At 47.4% G+C, this 21,782-nt stretch overlaps 1 protein-coding gene across 4 annotated transcripts; it reads left to right on the top strand.

The window, feature by feature from the left end:
* Window positions 1–149: 149 nt before the first annotated feature.
* Window positions 150–20,130, top strand: plekhh2 (pleckstrin homology domain containing, family H (with MyTH4 domain) member 2). 4 transcript variants are annotated; one of them, XM_023804385.2, is made up of 31 exons: window positions 150–333; window positions 1,595–1,749; window positions 2,681–2,815; window positions 8,335–8,397; window positions 8,494–8,643; window positions 8,855–8,938; window positions 9,056–9,137; window positions 9,572–9,754; window positions 10,285–11,105; window positions 11,235–11,310; window positions 11,584–11,678; window positions 11,762–11,906; window positions 11,999–12,138; window positions 12,603–12,713; window positions 12,995–13,081; window positions 13,181–13,339; window positions 13,488–13,568; window positions 13,668–13,847; window positions 13,950–14,058; window positions 14,661–14,773; window positions 14,861–15,040; window positions 15,128–15,225; window positions 15,536–15,713; window positions 16,434–16,589; window positions 16,696–16,793; window positions 16,901–17,042; window positions 17,286–17,428; window positions 17,690–17,819; window positions 17,917–18,003; window positions 18,368–18,517; window positions 18,834–20,130. In XM_023804385.2, the coding sequence occupies exons 3-31, from the start codon at window positions 2,693–2,695 to the stop codon at window positions 19,011–19,013; spliced, it is 4,344 nt and encodes a 1,447-aa protein (XP_023660153.2). In that variant the 5' UTR covers window positions 150–333; window positions 1,595–1,749; window positions 2,681–2,692; the 3' UTR covers window positions 19,014–20,130. The 4 variants fall into 4 exon arrangements, with proteins under 4 accessions (XP_023660153.2, XP_023660156.2, XP_023660154.2 ...); XM_023804388.2 differs by lacking the exon at window positions 1,595–1,749 and having other exon boundaries at window positions 17,941–18,003; XM_023804386.2 differs by lacking the exon at window positions 1,595–1,749 and having other exon boundaries at window positions 17,938–18,003.
* The last annotated feature ends 1,652 nt before the right edge of the window (window positions 20,131–21,782 follow it).

Here is a 21,782-nt window from a genome sequence, read left to right as displayed (position 1 = left end):
AGGGCTGTCCACACACCGTCCAGGCCTTTCTATATGTGAACAGAGATGCCTATCAACGTTGGTCTTTTCCGTAGACAAATCAGCATGGTTATGGTAGTTTTTCCCGCCCCCCCATGAGAGGACGGACCACTGTCTAGCCACGCCTATTCAGTTTGTTTCCACGCCCCCGTAACTAACTTGGGTATACGCTGGAAATCAGAAAATTTCGGGAAAAGCCCCGAAATTCCTTGATTTTATTCTGCCATGAATTAATATAACGGAAACATGGAGGGAATTGCTGACACCGAATAGGCTCCGTTCTGACTTCCAGTCATTTTCTCTGCCGTTTGTTGGGTAAGATTTTTTTTATTTTATTATTTTTTCGATTACTTTGTTTTTTCGTTTAATTAGGAAGAAATTAATATATGTTCTTTTAATTTGTACTGCGATGTGTATTATTTCCAGTAAGTATTTGACATCAACCAGTACTCAATCCAAAAACAAGTCGTAGGGACTTACAAAAACTTTTGTATTTTTTTGGGGGGGGGGGGCGCAGAGGGGGGCACACGGTGGGAAAGTCCATCCATCCATTACTGCAGTTCATATTTGAAAATCATTTACTTTGTTACGTCGATGCGAAAATTATATAGACGATCTTCTACTAAAGAAAAGCTCATTTTTCTTATATAATCATACTGTCATACAGTTATAGGTCAGATCAGTATTTTCACTTTACGCTTTTTGAAACAATATTTCAAAGAAAACCCGTTAGACTTTGTTGAATTAATATAATTTGTTAATCTCCTGTTAAAATCGTTCACAGTTAACGTACCGTTCCTCTTATTTAGACGTGTTTGGCGGTTTTAATTTGCTTTACAGTAGCCTACATAATATGTTCCATGTGGTACTATTAATTTAACCAAATTATTCATTTTGTTTAGCGGATTTTTTGCTTTGCAAAAAATATATACAGCTGAATCCTCTGTAATGTACAGCTGAATATACAGCTGAATCCTCTGTAATGAATTGTTATGTGATCTATGTTTTGAATAGTAGTCGTACTAGTATGTAAAACTAAACCGATCCATTACTTACTTTAGGTTACATAAATTAGTTGTCTGTAAGTTTAATGAAGTTACAGCATTTTCTAATGCAGCGTAACTAGATTTATTTTACAAAAGTTATATATATATATATATATATATACACACACACACACACACATACATACAAGCGGTCTGTACTGTTATTGTCTGTAAAAATGGCAGTGTGATCTGCCATACTGTGATGACATGTGGATGTTGAACATCTTCTCCAGCTTGGGTGGGTGTCAGGAGATCTGACTATCCTCACAGGAAGCAGACTAAGATAGAAGAGCAGCCACATGCTTTGATGTTCTGTGTAGCATGACTCCCTCCGCACACGCAGCAGAGGAAAGATGGAGGGAGGGATAGGAGGTGATGGGTGCCGTGGTTCTCCTGCCGGGTGGAGGAGGGGGAACCGGAGATGTGCTATTTTAAGAACAGCGGTGGTTCCCAGCTCAAAGAACACAGAGAGAGTTGGTTTGTCGGCCCGAGCATTTAAGGATTTGGCTGAACTCTTATCATCCTGACAGTTCCTTCTGGAAGATCTGCACTTGCCTCTGGCCTCCAGGAGAATGACGGAGTGAGAGAACGGTGACATAGCTCTAGCAGGAAGTGACAGTGGAGAGATAGCACACAGGGAACCACCCGCAAAGGATTCTGGGAGGGAAGATCAGTATATGAACAGGTTCGAAAATATAACAATGACCAGCCGATTTTATGGTTCTAACGTAAGGAAACAGCTGACTTTCACCGCAGCACTGATCCATGGCATCTTCAGGCACATTTCATCGCTATCACACAAGAGATTTATGCAAACATTCTGGTTTTTACTTCTACTTAAATACTACAAAAACTGTTATAGGAAAATGTTTAATTACACTCTAGATATTTGGGCTCCTTTCATGTACCGTAGAAGGCTGTAATGAAAGGTTGCTGAAGTATAAAAGTCTCCATTACTCCTTGTCCTCTATCTCAGTGTTTGTCAACCTGATCATCAGGGACCCCCAAACAGTCTACGGACCCCCAGCTCCAGGGAGAAAGCAAAAATGTGGAGTGTCTGGGAGGGAGCTGTATCCCAATCCAGTCCCCGGGGGCTCACAGTCGGGTCCATGTTTTTGCTCCCTCCAAGCTCTCCGCCCTGTCTACGGAGTTTGGAGGGAGCAAAACCGTGACCCATCAGGTTAATCAAGTCAAGACATCTATTACAAAGCAACAGAAATTCCTCATAGGCATGGCACATACATTACAACATCAGACAACAACAGATAAGGAAAACGACCAATAGAAATTACATAGGCAATAAGAAAACTCATTCTGACGTATTTAAGATACTAATGGCAGAGGGAATGAATTACTTTCCTTCCTGGCCAGAGGCACTCTGTAATGTGGTCCTGATGGTAATAATTGAACAAACTGGCAAAGCTCATTTCAAGTTCAAAAATCCAGAAAAGGAAACAGAGGACGGTCAGCTCCTCCATTATATAGTCTTGCCTACTTTGTGAAACTGAGCTCATAGCATTGATCTACCTAGAACCTCCTGCTGGATGCAAGCAGGCCATGTGAAAGGCCGCTTCAACCGGGCGCGCTCACAGCCGGTGTGTACTGTACCGTCACAGGGGAGGGGCGGCATGGCCGAGTGCGAGGGACACGGGGCCCAGGCCGACTGGAAGGAGAGGTGCATCGCTCTGGAGACACAGCTGCTGAAGTTCCGGGTGCAGGCCAGCAGGATACGGGAGCTCCTGGCGGAGAAGGTCGGTACCCTCATCCTGACGTAATGGGACCCCGGTACAGAGTGTGGATCCATACCCAGTTCTCACATATTTAACAAGCAGAGCTTAGTAACATTGATTTTTCATTCATCCATTGTGAAATGAAATACTGGATTCATGTGTATTTTTTCAAGTGCTTCTCTCTGATTGGTTCCCACCACTCGACATAAAGAAATTTTTAGAAATGCATTGGTATTTTTACGGAAGTATTTTTAAGCAATAATACATAAATGCCACTGGGAGGCTTCCCAGCCACTGTTTTCCTGAGACAGCTCTTGTCGTCTGGCTCACTGTGAGTAGAGTTGTGTGAGGGGCCGGCGGAATTTGAGTGACTCTGCAGACTTTGGAAAGACGGAGTGACTCGGTCGGCCCTGCCTGAGACTCCTGAAATCCTAAGACGAAAGCAAAAGAGAGAAAGAGCGAGGGAAGAGAAGAAAGGACGGGGTGGCGATCGAGGGCTTCTGTAATAGCCAGGCCGCCCAAGGGACCCCGGTCTGGGTTTGTAAACAGTAAGAGCGGCACTCAGGAAGTGAGCAAGCAGAGGAACGAGCGAGGGCGGCCGACACTCTCCTACTGCTCTCCATTTCTGGTAGTGCTGGGGGAATCTGGGTCACGGCTTCCCCCCCACCCACATCGTCATGTCCTTTTTTTTCCCTTGTTTCTGGCAGAGCAGAAGCCCCACAGATTCGCAAAGACCGATCAGACATGAATCTCGGCCCTTGGAAAGCTTAGGCCTTGCTTTCGGGGGCAGCCAGGGATCATTTTGTCTCTCGACTCAGTCTCGTCCACCCCATCCAGCCCCTCCCCCAGGAGAAGTCACGGGGGGGGGGGGGTTGGGGGGGTCACTGAGAATTGGCCAGTCCGTAAAACCATCTCCCATCATCCCCCGCACTAATTTGCAGCACTTCCCCAGCCCCTCACACAAAGGGGCAGTGTGTCATTTATTTTCACATCTTTGTACATCTCTTTTTTCCACCCCTGCGGCCAGGCGATGGTATCTTCCGGAAGGTTCTTGTTCACTGCCAGAGCAGCAGCCAGTCAGCTCCTGGGGGCCGACCAATCTGACATACCCAGGTGTGGGGCCCCTTAAACCCAGACAGGCCGCTCTTACACTAATGTCCTGTTGACCCTGTAAATATTTGGAGGCAGTAGTTTGGGGTCCCTCAGGGTTGTGATGCCCTCAAAGACAAGGACAGCGGTCCTATTCCGTACCCGCCTCCCACAGCTCCACCCACCCAGTTCAAAGGGCTGCAGCCATATTCGAGTCAAGAAATCTGCTACGATTTAACGTTCCTTGTCTCTTTCTGCCTCACACTCTCTGATTAGTTCCACATTTCAGTTACATGCAGCCTCGAGGCCAAGAGAGGAGATGAGGAAGGGCCCACAGTGGCCCCCTAGAACCTCTGCGCCCCCTCAGATCTCCTCATAACTACAAGGGGACCCAGGAGATTCCCGAGCTGTCCGCGTATGTGACCGGAATGAACGTGGCTTTAGCCTAGGAGCTACAAAAACACTGCTAGCAGCAGGACGGAAGTCCTGGAATGGCTGTGGAAAGGTTGAAAAATGGAAGCAACTGATGCTTTCCTCCCAAAAATAAGTCAAACAGAACCACAGTTTATTCCTCTGCATGACATGACAAATGTTCCACCCCCATAATAAAGGAAAGGGACTGTTTTTATCTGTCAGCTTTCTTTCTACCACTTACTACGACTTAGTGCTGTCAGACGTACAAATTGCACTACAGCCAGAATCTGTTTCTCATTAAAAATAGACTTGATTTTTAACCAGTTACTGCCCCGCTTCTTTGGCCTGTGGGGTATCCTGCTATGGAGCAGATCTGCTTTCCGTTTTCCGGCTTAGATGAGGTGCTGTAGAGGCTCTCGGGGATGTGCAGATTTGTCTGGGAGCTGTGGTGGAGATCGTTATACCGACCTCAAAAATGCTGCGTCTTTTCCCTCAGAGTGGGACTGAACAGATTTTATTCTAAGGCTCGCTAGCTTTACGTGGCGTACAAGAACATGGGGCCTCTCTGTGTGAGGGTGACTGAGGCGATCCCTGATGGAGCACGCATGTTAGGAAAGGTCTGCTCTCCAGCTTTTATGGTGCCTTGTGTTCCTGTCATCGCTGATCTCGCCACCTCCCCCCCATCGGTTGCACTGGCAAACATTTGGTCCCAGCTCATGTGCCAGTCTAGACTCGCATTCAGTCGAGCTACTTTCCGGAAAAGTGCCCCAGAGTATGATGATCAGGTTCTGGGTTCTGCAGTATTTCTATTCCGCCTGGTCAGCAGGGGATCAGCTTACGGCTCCACTGTTCCTGGGATGGATCCTGTAGCTTTGCTGAGCGTTTGTGTAAAGGATGAGTGTTTTTTTTTTTGGGGGGGGGGGGGGGGGCACCTTTGGAACCGTGTGCTTGAGGTCAGCAGCCAGCCTTTGATGGGTGGCCAAACCACGGAGACCACAGAGTGGCTTTGTGCACTGGGTGTGTGTGTGGGGGGGGGGGGTGCGGGCAGGATGCTGGGTACGCCAAGGGTGGGGCAGGAATGCCAGGAATGGGAAGAAGGTCTGGAAGGGGTGTCTTAAAGTTAAGGGAGGTGAAGGCTTTCGTATGAGCTGTTCTGAGATCAGGCAGACTGCCAAGCAGCAGTCTGGGAAAAGGGCCCTCGCACCAGGATGCAAAGCTCCGAAGTGTTATAAGTTCTCTCTACTGCTGTGCACATCTACCCGCCTACACATACAATCTGGCACCAGGGCAAATGTAGTCCACAAGTGAAAGGGACAAATAACAAGGCACTGCTTTCCAGTGGCACAGATATAGCAATAGGCTCGGAAGAGCTGGGTAATTACAGAGTCTCATTGCCCAAGGAACTGCATACGAAGGACCTACTGCATCGGATCTGGCACTAAGGCTTGCTGTGGATATGGGACTGGAGAGCACATCTTGTTACGTGCCTGGCCACGTCGGTGCTCGCGCTCAGTAGCGCTGCACAGTTCCGCCAGATCTGCTTCTCTGATGGCCAGAGAGCCGGAATTCCAACCACAGTAGTTATGTTTTCACCTGGAGTTCAAGCAGCCGAACCCCAACCCCGCAGGCCTTATACCGAGCCACGTTCTGGGGTCTGTCCGTTAAACATTTGGGGAGAGACTTAGTGAAAGCAGGAAATACCTTTCAGGTCCTGGAGGTAAACACACAAAGTACTCATTTGTATGTGCAGGCAGCTCTGGCCCCTCCTTGAAACAGAGGCACGCTTTGTAGGTTTTCGTGGGTCCAGCTGGCATACCTCACCCCTCAGTGAGGATGGAGGGAGGTTCTCTCCTCTATTTATAGTCAGGTTTATCTTCCCAGCTTGTCCATTCTGCAGTGCAGCCCGTCCACGCTTCAGCGCCAGACCCACCCTGTGCCTGCGTGGCTCTCAGCCGGGTTCACTGTTCAGCTCGTTAGCCTTCTTAAAAAAGACCCTTCACTGCTGCTTTGGTTAAAATTCCTACGAAGGACTGAAAGTCAGTATGGAACTTCAGGACCTTACACTCTGTACACATGGTTCAGATGTAAACACACTTACGCTGAGTAATGCTGATATTAACGTCTACTTGAAGTTCCTTGTCACATGTTCCTCTTACTCACAGTGGGCATGCTACATTTATGTGCTTTTGTGTTGGGCTTTAATGAAGTTGTGTACTCCCTCACTGATGGCCCTCACATTAAAGATGATGGCTCTGTAAGCCAAGCCTGGACAGGCAGAGGTCCCTTAGGGACCCAGATTGAGGGCAGGTAGGAGATGATTGTTTTGATAAATAATGTAGACGAGATAAATGCATGTTCCATGGGTTGTAATGTGTTAGTCTGTCGTCATACATAGTGTTCTGCTGGATACTGATTGGTCACGTAGCTTCCTGCTGTCCCCGCCCCTCCCATTTCCTCTTCTCAGATTCTACCAGCCTCCTTTCCCTCAACCATTATTCTTAAATCTTACCACCTTACTTCCCAAAAAAGTTTCACAAAACTTTGCCAAGAAGCTGTCACTGAAAATACCTTCTGAACACTCGCTGCCTTAAAATCCAGGAATTTGTGGGGAATGTGGTTCCTAAGTTGGCCTCTTCCCTCCTGCATGGAAGCCCATAGGCATGTGAGCCCTGTGTGCCCGTTTGAGAAACACCAAGCTAAACTCATCTTTGATGCGCCATTCACACAACCATGAACTCTGACCTCCAGGAATAATGATACCCTCCATGCCAGTGTTTCCCAATGCGGTCCTCATGGACCCACAGATAGTCCATGTTTTTGCTCCCTACAAGGAGCTGAGAGGGAGCAAAAATGTGGACTGTCTGGCAGGGAGCTCGGAAGTAGCAAAAACATGGACCAACTGTGGGTCCCCGCAGACCAGATTGGGAAACGCTGCTCTATGTTATTTAACAATCGCTACCTCAGCAAGGTTTACAGAGCAGGCAGATGGCACTCTGTGACCAAACTATAATGCAAGTAAAGCCCATGTTCACATCCTTACCCCAGAACTGCCATCTATGCCCTTGTAAATATGGTGGCCTGGTTATGGCTTTCAGCATAACAGTGGCCTCCCACATCTGCTATGTTACTCTGCTGTTTCATGCCAACATCTGGATCTTAGCAGCATCTGTTTACTTTTGAATTTCTAGTCACATCCTAAACCATCCTTGATTTTTACACATTTAGATGCAAACCTGAAAACACACACAACAAATACAAACCTTTTTCAACCCCACCATGCGTGGCTCAGTGGGCTACGCCTTTGTGGTCGGAAGGTCACTGGATCGAGCCTGGCTTCAGCACATCAGTAAATGTTCGTTTTATAGGGTGTTACGGAAAACATCTTAATATTCATGAAAGTGCTACCTGATTGGCCAGTGAACACAGAAACTCATCAATATTCATGAGGGATGCGCTACCTCAATGGTTAGTGAACATGGAAACTCATTGATATTATGACCCCTGGACACGTTCTCTTTTTCGTCTCACCAAATATGATAATCCTACATCTGTGGGCCCTTGAGTAAGGACCCCAGCTCCATGGGTGTCTGCCTTTTGCTGTGTCATGGAGAGCAAGATAAAGTCAGTGAAAAGAGAATTTCCCCACTAGGATCAATGAAGTGTCATTATTATAAGATGTTTGCCTATGGCAGCAAAACTACTAAACATTCAGAATTAACATTAAATGAATGTGACAACAAATGTCCTGTCTCTATGTTAAAGGACCTCAGTCCTCAAAAAGCCAGACTATCAAATCACCCCCCATGTAGAACATCATGGAGATATGCTTGTAGAATTAGTGTAGGTCATTAAGGCAACATGACACAATGGGTGAGAGTGAATACATACTCATCCTGAGTAATTTACGTAGGGAAGCCGAATTACTGTTTTGATGCTGAGTATTTGAAGCCATAGGAAAGGCAGAAGTCTAGTAGGTAAGACTGTGTGATCTGCCCTTCCTCATTGTCATCCTCGCTGGGGGGAGGGGGTTCTTACAGATGCAGCAGTTGGAGAGGCAGGTACTGGAAGCGGAGCGGCGTGCCCAGAAAGCCAACCAACAGGTAGGAACCAGCAGTGCTTGTGGCGATGGGGCGGGGGTTACCTGTGCCTCGTGGGATTTTCACATGTGTTCCGTGCCCCCCCCCACAACCCCCCAGGTGCAGGTGATGGAGGAGAAGCTGAAGGCCGCTGACGTGCAGACCAGTGAGTGTGAGACGCGCCTGTTCCGCCGCTGCCAGGACCTGCAGTCGCTGCTGCAGGAGAAGGACGACATCATCGCCGTGCTGGAGCAGCAGCTGGAGGAGCAGGTGGGAATGTAGCCTGACGTTATGGCCATTCTGTTAGCCAACACTTTTATCCACAGATGGATACCTATACTGGAACAGTTAAAGTTGTTTTGTGGTATCTGACCCATAAATCCCCACCTGCCCTTTGCCCCTAATACTTGAAGGTGTGGATGATAGGTCAGCAGGGTGTAAGACAGGTGACAAAGTAGACGTCCCTTCTCACCTGTTATAGAAGCAGATCAGACTCCAGGAGGCCAAGGTTGTGGAGGAGAAAGCAGCCAAAATCAAGGAGTGGGTGATGCTGAAGCTGCACGAGGTAAAGTCTTCCTGCACGCATTTCTGGGCTTTTCAGCGACTACCGACACATGTAGCTTTCTAGGTCAACACGCCACAGATTAATAGACGCTAAAAGTGGTGCGTGATCCGTCCATAGCTGGAGGTGGAGAATGGGACCCTACGGGAGACAAACCAGCTGCAGGGCACCCAGATCGCAGAGCTGCAGAAGCAGGTGCAGGGTGAGGATACGCCCCCTTAAAGGGAACAGTCATAGTAGCGGTACCTTGGGATTGTATACTGCGTGACTAAGCCTGTACAAAATGCTCATGGGAGTTTTGCTTACACAAAAATGTTCTGAGCGCAGAACAAAAAATGATTGGTTCAAAGAGATAACCAATCACATCGTAGAGGAGATGGGTTCGAGCAAGTAGAGGAGGCGGGACCAACCAGTCAGATGTCTTAGTCCCACCTCTTGTAATTGCTTGAATCCAGCTCCTCTACAATCTTATTGGTTCTCTCTCTGAACCATTCATTTTTCACTCTGTGCTCAGACCATTTTTTGTGTAAGTAAAACCCCCCCACTGCACTAAAGTTGCAGTGGTATAAAACAGGACCGTAACCTTTATCGTGGACCTCTGATCTGGCATGCTGACCTCCATGCTCTTCACGCCAGCCTTGGAGCGGAAGAAAGCCACCCAGCCCAAACCTGGCGAAGCTCAGCGCCTCAGCAGCCTCACCTTTGGCTGCTTCCAGGTCCGTGCCAACAGCCCCCAGGTCATCACAGGCCCGGAACCATGCCGGCGGACCGTCAGCACCCGGCAAGACGGCAAAGATGCTGAGGACGGTGCCCATTCAGGTGGATTCTGAAGGCTCATTTAAGCTCCATTTGCATGCAAAAAAAAATATGGCCATTTCAAAAGATGTAACCGTCTCACCTGAGCTATTGGGTAATGCTGCCCCCACGATTTCTGGTGCTGCTGCTCCATTTTATCCATATTCATAATCTTACAGATAACCTGCACAAATATGAACAAACCGACTGCAGACTGTGGACAGAAAGCTCTGTCATTATCCGTATTTAACATTGAGCATTAATGAGTCTTAAGCCGTTCCTTTCAGAGAAAAATGACTGCCAAAGCAATGGGAATAAAGCTGTGTCAGCTTAAATAGTGAAACAGCATGAAAAAAATAAATACTAAAAATATCTAAAATAAGAAGCTAGAGAAGATATACTAGATATACTAGAATTGCCCACCTTGACCTTGCCAGGATCCACCACTGTTACATTACTACATGCCCTATGTCTATTTTAAGGCCCCTTAGTCCTCAAAAAGCCAACCCACTAACCTGTAGATTGACTATGTCCTTTTGTTTCTCTCCTTAAAGATAAAAGCACCAAACAGACTCTGGCATCCCCAGGGAATGACTATGATACCAAAGGTCACAAGTTAGTCCAAGCAAGCGCAGCGGATGGAGGATCAGACAAGATGTCGAGCTCCACGAAATGGAGTGAAGGGACACCTTTAAGGCAGGGGAGCCCTGAGAACGACGGGGTGGCTAGAGGGGGTACGGCAGGGTCGGAGGCCAGGGGGCTTCACTTCAGCCGGCCGGGAAGCGAGACGTACCACACGGCCTCCGACGACAGCAGCTCGATCTTCGACGATGACCTGCAGCGCTCCGACAACCCCGACTTCCGCTTCCAGGTCTCCGCGGGGGCTGCAATGGCGAGAGGCGGATGGGGCACGGAGAGAGCTGAATGTAACAGCTCCTCCGAGGAGCTGAATAAGCGGTTTCAGTCTCAGCGCCTCGACTCCTCATCATCCAGCGAGACTAACACCCCAAGCCCCAACCTTGCTCTCACTAACGCTGCAAAGCACCCGGGCCCAGGCACCTCGGCCCCGCCCGCGCCTACAAAGAAGCCCCCGCTAAAGCTGTGCACCCCCGACGTCAGCGCAGCGCTTGCTAAGAAACACCTGAGCCAGCCTCCACCGAGCAGCGAGTCGCTGCACGGCCGCACGCGCAACGCCATCAGCGTCCTCCGACCGCTGCAGCCCCAGGAGACCGACCTGGACTGCGAGCAGGATGTAGAGATGGCCCGGGACGGACCCTCCAGTACCGCCGGGGTGGAGATTGAGTCTCCCACCTCACCTGCATGGGTGCCTGGGAGTAAACCTCCAACTCCCCCTCTGCACAGATTCCCTTCTTGGGTGAGTTATCCAGCAGAGGATGATACACTCCTGTTGTGTAACACATAGGCGTTTATGCAAACAAACGTGCATGTAGGTTCGTCCATGTGCTGTCACTTCTAGTCCCCTGCCGTCCCCTTTCCCCTGTAGGAAAGCCGGATCTATGCGGTTGCCAAATCTGGGATCCGACTGTCAGAGAGCTCATGCACAGAACTTGCCAATAAAAGTGAGTGTGTGTTTTTCTCTCTCTGACACATGCGACTGCGGTGTGTGTGCCCAATGCAGACACACGAATGAGGTCCGGAGCGATGTCTGTTACTGTTCTAGGGCTGTGGCCTGCAGCTGCTGAAAGCTGGTTTCCAAGGATATAACTGGACCCTACGTTTTTATAGACCTATTAAATCTGTCTAGAAGTCTCCAATTTATAATTATCCTCAACAGGACGTCGTAACAATGCTTGGCACTATATCTGGCTAACCATGATTTCATGTCTGCAAAGGCTCCACCCCCCAGTCCTCACCCCCGGCCTCGGCCCTGTACACCTCCCTGATCTATCGGAACATGACGACGCCTGTATATACCACACTGAAGGGGGTGAGAAACTCTGTTCTTGCCGCCTGTGCTTCTTGTTGGCCAAGCGGCTGAGTGTGCGACTGCGGTGTGTGTGCCCAATGCAGAAAGCCACCCAGCTGAGCAGCAGTCCCTTCTTGGACGAGTCCTCGGGCTCCGAAGAGGAGGAGAGCTCCCTCTGCAGCTCGCGTACCTCCGGGTCTGATTCACGCAAAGGCAGCAGCCCAGGGAGCCCACGGGCGCCCAAGAGAGGTACATATGGACATGTGCCATGTAATCACGCCATGTTCTAAGAAACCGTCCATCTAACTGACAAAGTCCTCTGATCCTGGGTGTGGCTTCAGCTGTCTCCATGTCCTCCATGACATCTGAGAGTGACTATGCCATCCCCCCTGACGCCTACTCTGCCACCGACACAGAGTGCTCTGAACCAGAGCAAAAGCTGCCCAAAACTTGCTCCTCCTCTAGCGACCACAGCAGGAGTGTGAGTTATTCATCCATCCATCTTCTTTGTCTGCTTTATCTGCTTTATTTGCTTATCCAGTAAAGCATCACCATCCATCTGGTGCCTATCCCAGGAAGCACAGAACACAAAACATTTACACACAATCATGTTCTGCCCCCATCCTAGCAGTTAACATTACAGTATAGCTCAGTGTTTCCCATTCCGATCCTCAGGGACCCACAGCCGGTCCACATTTTTGCTCCCTCCCAGCTCCCGGTAGGAGTAAACTGTCTGACAGGGAGCTTGGAGGGAGCAAAAATGTGGACCGGCTGTGGGTCCCTGAGGACCGGATTGGGAAACACTGGTATAGCTAATTCAACAAACTCAGGACAGGACCCCTTTCCCAATACACAGCAGGTGACCACTTCCTGAGGCGACCATGCTCTGTAACAGACTGCCCTACCCCCAAGAGTGACCCTTTGGGTGTGTCTACTGTTTCTCAGGAAGCACTGGAGAAGGCCGGCTACCTCCTGAAGATGGGAGGTAGGGTGAAGACCTGGAAGAGACGCTGGTTTGTCCTGAAGGCCGGGGAGCTGCTCTATTACAAGTCCCCGGTCAGTGTGGAGAGACCTCTGGTCGTCTACAGGCAGGCAGTCAGACACACACCCACAAGAATTTGTTTATTTTATAACTCTACTGAACTAATGTTAGCCAGCAGACGCAGCTGTGCTTAAGTTGCGAAAGCAGCTCAGCATGCAATGCAAACAGTATCACAGACCAACACAGCTTGCAGTCTTCATGGGGAAATGTAAATTATGGTTGTGGGCACAGGTCTTGGTCAACTATATCACCATTTCCACTAATACTATGAGCTGTTTTGGTGTCTTTCTTAAAGAGTGACGTCATTAGGCGACCACAGGGTCAAATTGAACTGTCTGCCTCGAGCAGCATCGTTCGTGGGGACAACAAGCAGACGCTCCAGGTATTGATTCACATCTTCATCCAGGTGGATCCACTGCTGTGCATTTATCATAGAGTATCAACCATGTAACTTATAAAGGCCGTGTGTTTTCAACTTTAGCTGGTCACGGAGAAACGAGTGTACTACCTGACAGCAGATTCCCCAAACCTCCTGGAAGAGTGGATACGGGTCTTACAGAACGTCCTTCGAGTCCAAGTGGCCAGCCCACTTTTTACCCAACCTGAGGTTCGGCCCGGCATGAAGGGACTGCTGACCAAGGTGACGCTCCTTCTTCTTGTCAGGTGGAACAGCACAGTCCACAGAAAAGCACAGACATTTTGTTGGCTGCAAAAGTCAATGCACAGTTTTCTCAACTGATCTATCATATCAAAGTGCAACTCCTTAACTGTAACTGCTCGACTCTCAGGTGAAACATGGTTACTCCAAGAGGGTGTGGTGTACGCTTATTGGGAAAACACTCTACTATTTTCGCAGCCAGGATGAAAAGGTACGTGACTCCTTATCGCCTTCGAAATTCAAGACTTCAGTACCTCATATTTCTATCCTACACTATACTTTCCCTAAATGCACATATGCTTGCTGTCAGTTCCCATTGGGACAGATTAAGCTGTGGGAGGCACGTGTGGAGGAGGTGGACAGGTCATGTGATTCTGACGAAGACTATGAATCGAGTGGGAGGAGCCTGCTGTCAACCCACTACACCATTGCCGTTCATCCACGGGACCAAGGCCCCACATACCTGCTTATCGGTTCCCAGCATGAGAAGGTCAGAGGCAGTGTCAACGTGAGGGGGGAGGGTATTTTTCCCACCAGTTGCTGTGGGTCACTCCTCATGTCTCCTGATCCTCTGTACGCCCTTCTCTTACAGGAAGCATGGCTGTACCATCTGTCTGTGGCAGCAGGGGCTGCAGGGGGGCAGGTGGGCACTGAGTTTGAGCAGCTGGTGGGCAAACTGCTTCAGGTGGAGGGAGAACAAGGTGACCAGGTCTTACCGGTTTCTCAAGACACAAATCTTTATGAATCATACATAGCTGACAATTTAAAACACTTCCACGCCAGGAATTTTACTGAACCATCTTAGACTATAGTAAGGAATATCTAGCAAGTAGAGAAGGTCATATTTGGTGCACTACACTAATTTCTTAAACATTTCTAAAACTGCTTTCTCACATATGAAGTCCTGCAGTGGCCCCTACATGGCTGCAGACTGAATCAAACTTGGGTGAATAGCGCTCTCTCTCCACGAAGTCAAATCCCCAAAGAATGAGAAGACGCAGGTAGGTGACAGCAGACACCCTGGAGGACATGTGGCCCCCTTTCACCCAGCTTGAGATTGAAAGCAAAGCCTATGAGACTGGGGAACAGTTCTGAGGAGAAGCAAGTAAATGTTGTGTGAATAGGGAAGTGACCAGGTCTCAGGATTTTGTCTCAGTGCTCTGCTGTCACCACCCACATTTGTTGCTCAGCACAGATCAGAACTTGTCCACTGTTGGCATCTTGTAGGCATCCAAGGATGACTTTTGCCCTAACTCCCTCTCTCTCACATATGTCCTTCCCTTTCACTCTGATGGTCCTATAGGTTCCCAGATCTGGAGACACCCAATGCTTTGCTTCAGCAAAGAGGGCCTCTGCTCTCCCCTGACCACTCTGCCATCTCAGGCCTTACAAACAGAGGCCATTAAACTCTTCAAGGTAAATATCACTGATAGACGGATGAAAAAGCAATCAGATCTTTATACAAGGTTCATAAGCTCCTCCCAATCTTATTTTTCCACACAGACATGTCAGTTGTTTATCAATGTGGCCATAGACGCCCCAGCCATCGACTACCATGTGTCACTGGCTCAGAGTGCGCTGCAGGTCTGCTTGACTCATCCGGAGTTGCAGAATGAGATCTTCTGCCAGCTGGTGAAGCAGACCAGGAAGAGGCAACCGCAGGGACAGGCTGGACCCTTACAGGTGCAAAGAGCCATAAAACAAGATGCCCTGAAGCTCATACCTCCAAATATGTATGTCATAACAGTCTTGTTATGCATCGATCTCTAGGGTTGGCAGTTCTTGGCGTTGTGTGTGGGACTCTTCCTTCCCCAGCATCCCTTCCTCTGGCTCCTGCAGGTACACCTCAAGAAGCATGGAGAACCCAGGTGAGGAGACATCTAACCCAGTGGTTTGCAAACTGTGGGACGCAGCCCCCAGGGCAGGCGCCAAGCAATTTGGAAGGGTCACGTTGATTTTACGAATTTGCTATATGAAAAACAAGATTTTCATATTTATTCCATCAGGACGCCCCCACCCCAATAAATTTTATCATGGGGGACCCACATTTGGAAAGTGGTCATGAAACTTGACCAGTGTTTTGTGGGAACCAGTGATAGCCTATGTGCAGATGCACTCACAACCACTCCACATATACACCATCAAAATTTTGGCTATACACTCCTCCGTCTTCCTCAGGACAGAAATTGGGAAGTATGCCATCTACTGTCAGCGGTCGGTAGAGCGCAGCCAGCAGAAAGGGGAGAGAGAAGCCCGCCCCTCTCGCATGGAGATCTTGTCTATCCTGCTAAGGAACCCGTACCACCACTCTCTGCCCTTCAGTGTCCCAGTGCATTTCCTTAATAACACCTACCAGGTACCTACACCATTCACATCCGATCAATGACAGCAAACAGCTTTACCTTTACAGAGAATTTTCAAACTTCTAGTGTAGCAAGGATATTCCCACATATTTCAGTCTTTTTCATAATTCTCGACCCTATTCCATATGCGTTTTCTGCTCCACAATTAGTCACCCGTTTTTACTCAAGTAAAACCTCAATGGCTTGGGATACAATTAATTTGAGAACCACTTACATGAATAGACAAATACTGAATTGTTTAACGTGTTTATAACCAAAAGTACCACTGTGGTTCCCACTCAACTCAAAACGAAATACCTTGTAGCCTCCCACCCAAAATATAAACACCCTGTGTTGGGGAATTTTCTCACAAAAGGAATCCATTACAGACAGAGGTAGAAAATTCTGGTCCAGAAAGTACAGTTCCAGACCAAGGTTTTGTTTCAGCCAACCAGCTAAGTACTCTGAGACTCTTTATACTCAACTTGTTGGTTGAAACAAAACCTTGGTGTGGAATACTACTTTCTGGACCTGAACTTTCCACCTCTGTCTGTAATGGATTACCATGGTGAGTGACTTCCCCAACACCGTAAACTCCTTGCCAGATATCTATGAACAAGTAGTTTTTGATTGGTAGCAGGTTATTAAAACACTACAGGCACGGCAATGACAGACAACAAGCGACATATTGGCCACTGGCATTCAGGAATGGGGGGCTTTTGGGGGCACCGCAGGTGGTGGGCTTCGATGCGTCCACCACAGTGGAAGAGTTCCTGGGACGGCTAAACCAGGAAACGGGAATGAGGAAGACAGTGCAGTCGGGATTTGCACTGTACACAGACGACCCTTCTGGGCAGGACCTGGAGCACAGTCTGCAGGGCAACATTAAGGTCTACCAGACATGCCTCCATATACACACAGTCAGACTGAACGACCATATAACTTTACCACTATTCTGACATGTGCCCTGGATCCTGCTTTCCACAACCATCTCAGATCTGTGACATCATCTCAAAATGGGAGCAGGCCTCTAAAGAACAGCATACGGGTAAATCTGAAGGCACCAGGACAGTCCGATTCACCTATAAGAACAGGTATCGTGCAGATACTACTCACAACGTGGCAACAGACTTTGTGTTCTTCGACCCAGTGTCCTACAAAGACCTCCCTCTGCTTCTGCTGTCACCCCAACCCCTCACAGGCTGTACTGTTCTCTTTCGGTGAGAGGAGAAACGGAACGGGAACGCCTGCTACTGGCATTCCAGACCAATGAGGAGATTGTGGTTGGGCGCTTCCCCATCAACAAGGAGCTGGCCCTAGAAATGGCTGCCTTGCTGGCTCAGGTGAGCAGAGTGCTCTACCCACCCTGCCTTCCCTGACCATCAGACAAACACTGAACAATCCCATTTAATGCCAGGCAACTACAGTTTTCTCATGGTTCATAAATGCATCACCAACATAGCGCTTCTCAAGCTTCTCTCTGGAATTCTATTGAATGTCTTCAGTGTCTGATAAGCAGAACATTAATAACACCAGGAATTTGGAAGATCCATAAGGTCTGCGATCCATGTCTTCTTAACATTTAGGTGGAATTTGGCGACTTTGAACGTCCCTTCTCCTTGGGTGGTTCAGGATCTCCCCAGTCTAAGTCCAACCAGACACTGAAACAGGCCATGGAAAGGTTCTATCCCAAGCACTACCGGCAGGCCTGCACGGAAGACCATCTCAGGTAAGGGTGGAACATACTCAGGGAAAAATTTATAAAGCTACATCTTCCCAAAGGTCATACTGTACAGCACTGTTTCCCAACCCAGTCCTCGGGGACCCACAAACAGTCCATGTTTTTGCTCTCTCCGAGCTTCTTCCCGACCGTACACATTTTTATTCTCTCCCAGCTCCCAGTACGACTGTCCGTGGGTCATGCTGTGCAGCATCATCTGTAACACAATTTTTACCTTCCGCTATCCCTTCAACCGCCACTGCTATACAGGCAGTTAAGACAACGTCTTTCTGCACGTTGGGGGTCCTTGAGAGGCCGGAGCTCCACCGATTGCATCCGTATCTTCCTGACAGTCGCCAGAAAGTGGCCCTTCTTCGGAGCGAAATTGTTCACCGCTAAGGTGGGTGTGTCATCTCCCTCAGTGGAGATGTGGAGAACGTAGAGCAGTAACAAGAGGAACCTCTTTCTACCACATCATGTTGGATCTTCGTTCACAGCTCATCACACCCTCCCCACAGCAGGGTGCCCCCGTGTGGCTGGCTGTGCACGAGGATGGCATCGGCGTACTGGATAATAAATCAATGGTGAGTTACAAGGGCATAGATTTGGGTATGAATGGTAGAGACATGCCCCTACCAATATTATGGAAGTACCCTGTGAGTTTAGGGTATGGCGGGTTCGGAGCTGATTTGGTCCCTACCGGTGTTGAAACCAAACCTACACCATTGGTGAGTTAGAAGCTTTCTTAAGCTATTATTGATGGACTGTGAAAAAATACCAGACATGAATTATGGCACCTGTAAGGTCTCCAGTGCCTCATGTCTACACAAGAACCAAGAATCTATTACAAATGACAGAAGACCATCTTAGGTCATAGGTAAGTACTAAACAATAAGTAGATTATGGACCAGAAGGGGTTCAGAGCTCTGTTTGCACAATTGTTTTCAGAGGCTGCTCGTGTCACACCCATATAAGAACTTGATGACCTTCGGCGGTTGCCGTGATGACTTCATGCTGGTGGTGGGGCAGAACCTCGGCAGCAGTGCGGGGAAGGACAAGCCCACGGAGAAGCATCTATTTGGCATGGCCAAGCCCAGGGTAAGCCCAACTGGGGCACAGCTGGCATACACACCAGCATCAGATCACAGACAAACCTCATCAATTTTATGCAGAATATAGACAGAAGTGGAAAGTTCAGGTCTAGAAAGTAGAAATCCAGACCAAGGCTTTATTTCAACCAACTAGTTGAGTAGTCTGTGACTGTGACTCAACTATACTCAACTTTATACTCAACTTGTTGGTTGACACACAAGCTTGGTCTGGATTTCTACTTTCTGGATCTGAACCTTCCACCTCAACACTGCCTATAGAGTTGCCTTTTTGACATGTTCAGTTTGTGTCTCCTGTGTCCCAGATCCTGGAGATGACCCTGCTCATCGCCAGCTATATCAACAGTGCTCATCAGCAGAAGGCTGCCGCCCACCACCTCTCTGCACCTGCCCTCCTGGCTCAGCCAGCCGACCTGAAGAAAGAGCTGGACGGCAAGTCGCCGCCGGCCCCCAGCAGGCCCAGCATGGTGCCGACTCTGCTGTGAGGATGTGGGAACGAGGCTGATGCAGCAAATAGCGTGTTTGCCATGCCAACGTGGGGACTGTCATGTGACAGGAGGCTGTGTTCGGCTGCACGTGCCACTGACAAGTTACTTCTCTTAATGAACAACTCAGGAGATCAAATCGTTTTACTCTCAAAAGGTACAGGCCATTCCTGCTGCTTCTGCGTTCAGCTGGGAAGGCAAGTCTGTTGCTGTCACTCCCAAGACTTGACAAAAGCCAGCGGGACAGGAGGTGGGCAGTGTGAGTGGATCTGTCAAACTCACTGCCTTGCACTTCTTCAGCTGTTAGCTTTTGTATGGCAAAAAACATCGGAAGTCTGCTGAAATACTTCTGAGGTATGAAGGGGGACAATGCTGGGAATGAAGCAACATAAATTCAGTATTGTACAATTTCTGTTGCCTTTGTCCAAATGAACCGCAAAGGAACCAAACTGGGAATGCTGTCAAAATTTCAGATTAGGTTTCAATGTTTTAATGGGGCAAACTGTGCTTGTGTTTTAGGCTTATATTATATGTTTATTAAAGTCATACACAGATATGTTTATCATCGGTGCAGTTATTAATGTTACCGTGGTAACATCCACATGAACCAGGTGGTTTACGATTGTGCAAACGTGCTGTCAGATACACCCTACACAATCAGAAAATAGAGTACCAGTTTGTACCTTTGCTAGTCACTGAAGCTGTACCATATAGTAATTATACCCTTTATGATATGGAAATGGACTATAAGGAACATTTTTGTACCATTAGGGATACATTAATGTTGTTTGTACTTTGGGGATGTTCCTCATTGTCCATTGCTGTACCTTAGAAGGTACATTTACCTACAGCTAGGGTACAATTGGCAGACCCTTGAGGGTACAGCCACAGTGAGAAGCGAAGGTACAAACTGGCACTCTTCTTTCTGACAGTGTAGGCTGCATGGTACCCATTTGTGGAATTTGTTTCTGGTCTGAGCTCACACTTGTGTCAGTGTTGGAATGGACAAATCAGGATTTAATTATCTGCTTTAATATTTATTTTGATATGCCAAGCATATATGTACAAATTATTACGCTCACAGAATTACATTATTTAAATAAACACTTGAAAAGTTGTTGAGTTTTTCTTAAACTTTTTCGTAAAAGTTATGGTGAAATGCTAAAGGCTAATAATCATAATTATAAGATCATATCATGTATCCTGGTTTTTGGGTGGGGGGCAAAGCCCAATGCCATTCAGTAGAGTAGAGGGCACAAAGGCAGCTTGCTGTGGTTGAGGCCAGTGTCCTCCTGGCCTGCAGTTCAGACACAGTTAAAAACACACACACATTGGTGTTAATTTGTATCTCCTCATATTGTATCAGGTATCAGGGCATGTAAATGTTAGTTCTAATGGTACTACGCAACTAGGGCTTATCATAAGCTTCTGAACCAGTGCTTTAGGTGATATAACATGGCCCGCGACATATTTTCCATTTTAAATTGTAATTAAATTCGACCTACCGATTGTTAAATGCGCCATCTACTGTCAGTGGTCGGTAGAACACACCCAGCCAAATTTACTAAGGAGACCCAAGCCTGTAAATTTTACTGATGATCACACAAAATTTGTAACAACGTTACAAGTATTAACGGCAGCTGTTTAGCGGATTTTCCATATAGTTTTTTTTTCTCCATGCTGTCATGTTTTTCGTGTCTGGCTTGGTACTACATGTGTGTGTGTGTGGGGTGGGTGGACGACGTGATATTATCGTCCATCCCGATATTTATAAATTAAAATATTGCACGTAATATTTTTAGATTTCACCCAGCCCTAGTAGCAATACCAGTCAAAATCATAAATAACCTACGGTAGTTAGCAGGCTTTAATCGCTTCTTGTTGATGCCGCTGATCGGTGTTTGAAGTCAAGTACCTTTCTTGATTGGCTTCCTGTAGACATAGATTTCATTATTCCAGGAAATACTGTGGTGCAATTCATAATGAAGTGAAAGCTTGTAAAAATGTTACATCAATAACATACTGAATGTATTACATGCCTCATGGGGTGGCAGCTGTGTACTGCTGTATAAAATCTAAGCAATTGCTGAGCTTCTAAATACCATAATAGAGTAGAAATGAGAAAACAGGGCTTTGAAACCCACAGTGGGTGGGATTTTCACACGCTAGGAAAACACACCCACCACAATACATGAAGACTGCCCTTATGAAACAAAAATATATGCTAATATATTGGAAAATATAATTCAATACTTTACATAATAAATTTCCATATATTGAAACTAGTGCTTTTATTTTCCAATATACGTACTGCAATATATGCATGGACAATGTATGGCAGTATATTGATACATACAAAAAGACAAACAAAAGGACAAAAACTGCACAAAATTTTTACATGTAATAGATTTATTGAAACAATTAACCTCTCTTTTATGAATGAATTTAATGTCTGTGTTTATGTTCCATTCTGCATTCCCCTAGAATCTATGCCAGGATCCTGTTTGTTGATTTCAGCTCGGTGTTCAATATAATTATTCCATCTCTGTTAAGCATGTGTCTCACAATCAATGTGTGAGACTCCAAAGCTCTGCCTACCGAATTCTTCGGATCTTGCTCTTTCACTTCCACCTTGTCTGCACTCAGTGTGTGTGCGCATCCATGTAATAACCTGCTTGCAGTGGGATCACATGTAATTTATTTTGTAATTTAGGCGGAAACTAAAAATGCTATTTTCTGATTGGCTGTTTGATGGCTATTGACTGTATA

The sequence above is a fragment of the Paramormyrops kingsleyae genome, chromosome 3, assembly GCF_048594095.1.
Source record: "Paramormyrops kingsleyae isolate MSU_618 chromosome 3, PKINGS_0.4, whole genome shotgun sequence".
Classification (NCBI taxonomy): domain Eukaryota; kingdom Metazoa; phylum Chordata; class Actinopteri; order Osteoglossiformes; family Mormyridae; genus Paramormyrops; species Paramormyrops kingsleyae.
The sequence above is the reverse complement of the archived record's forward strand: the minus strand, read 5'-3'. Positions and strand labels throughout refer to the sequence as shown.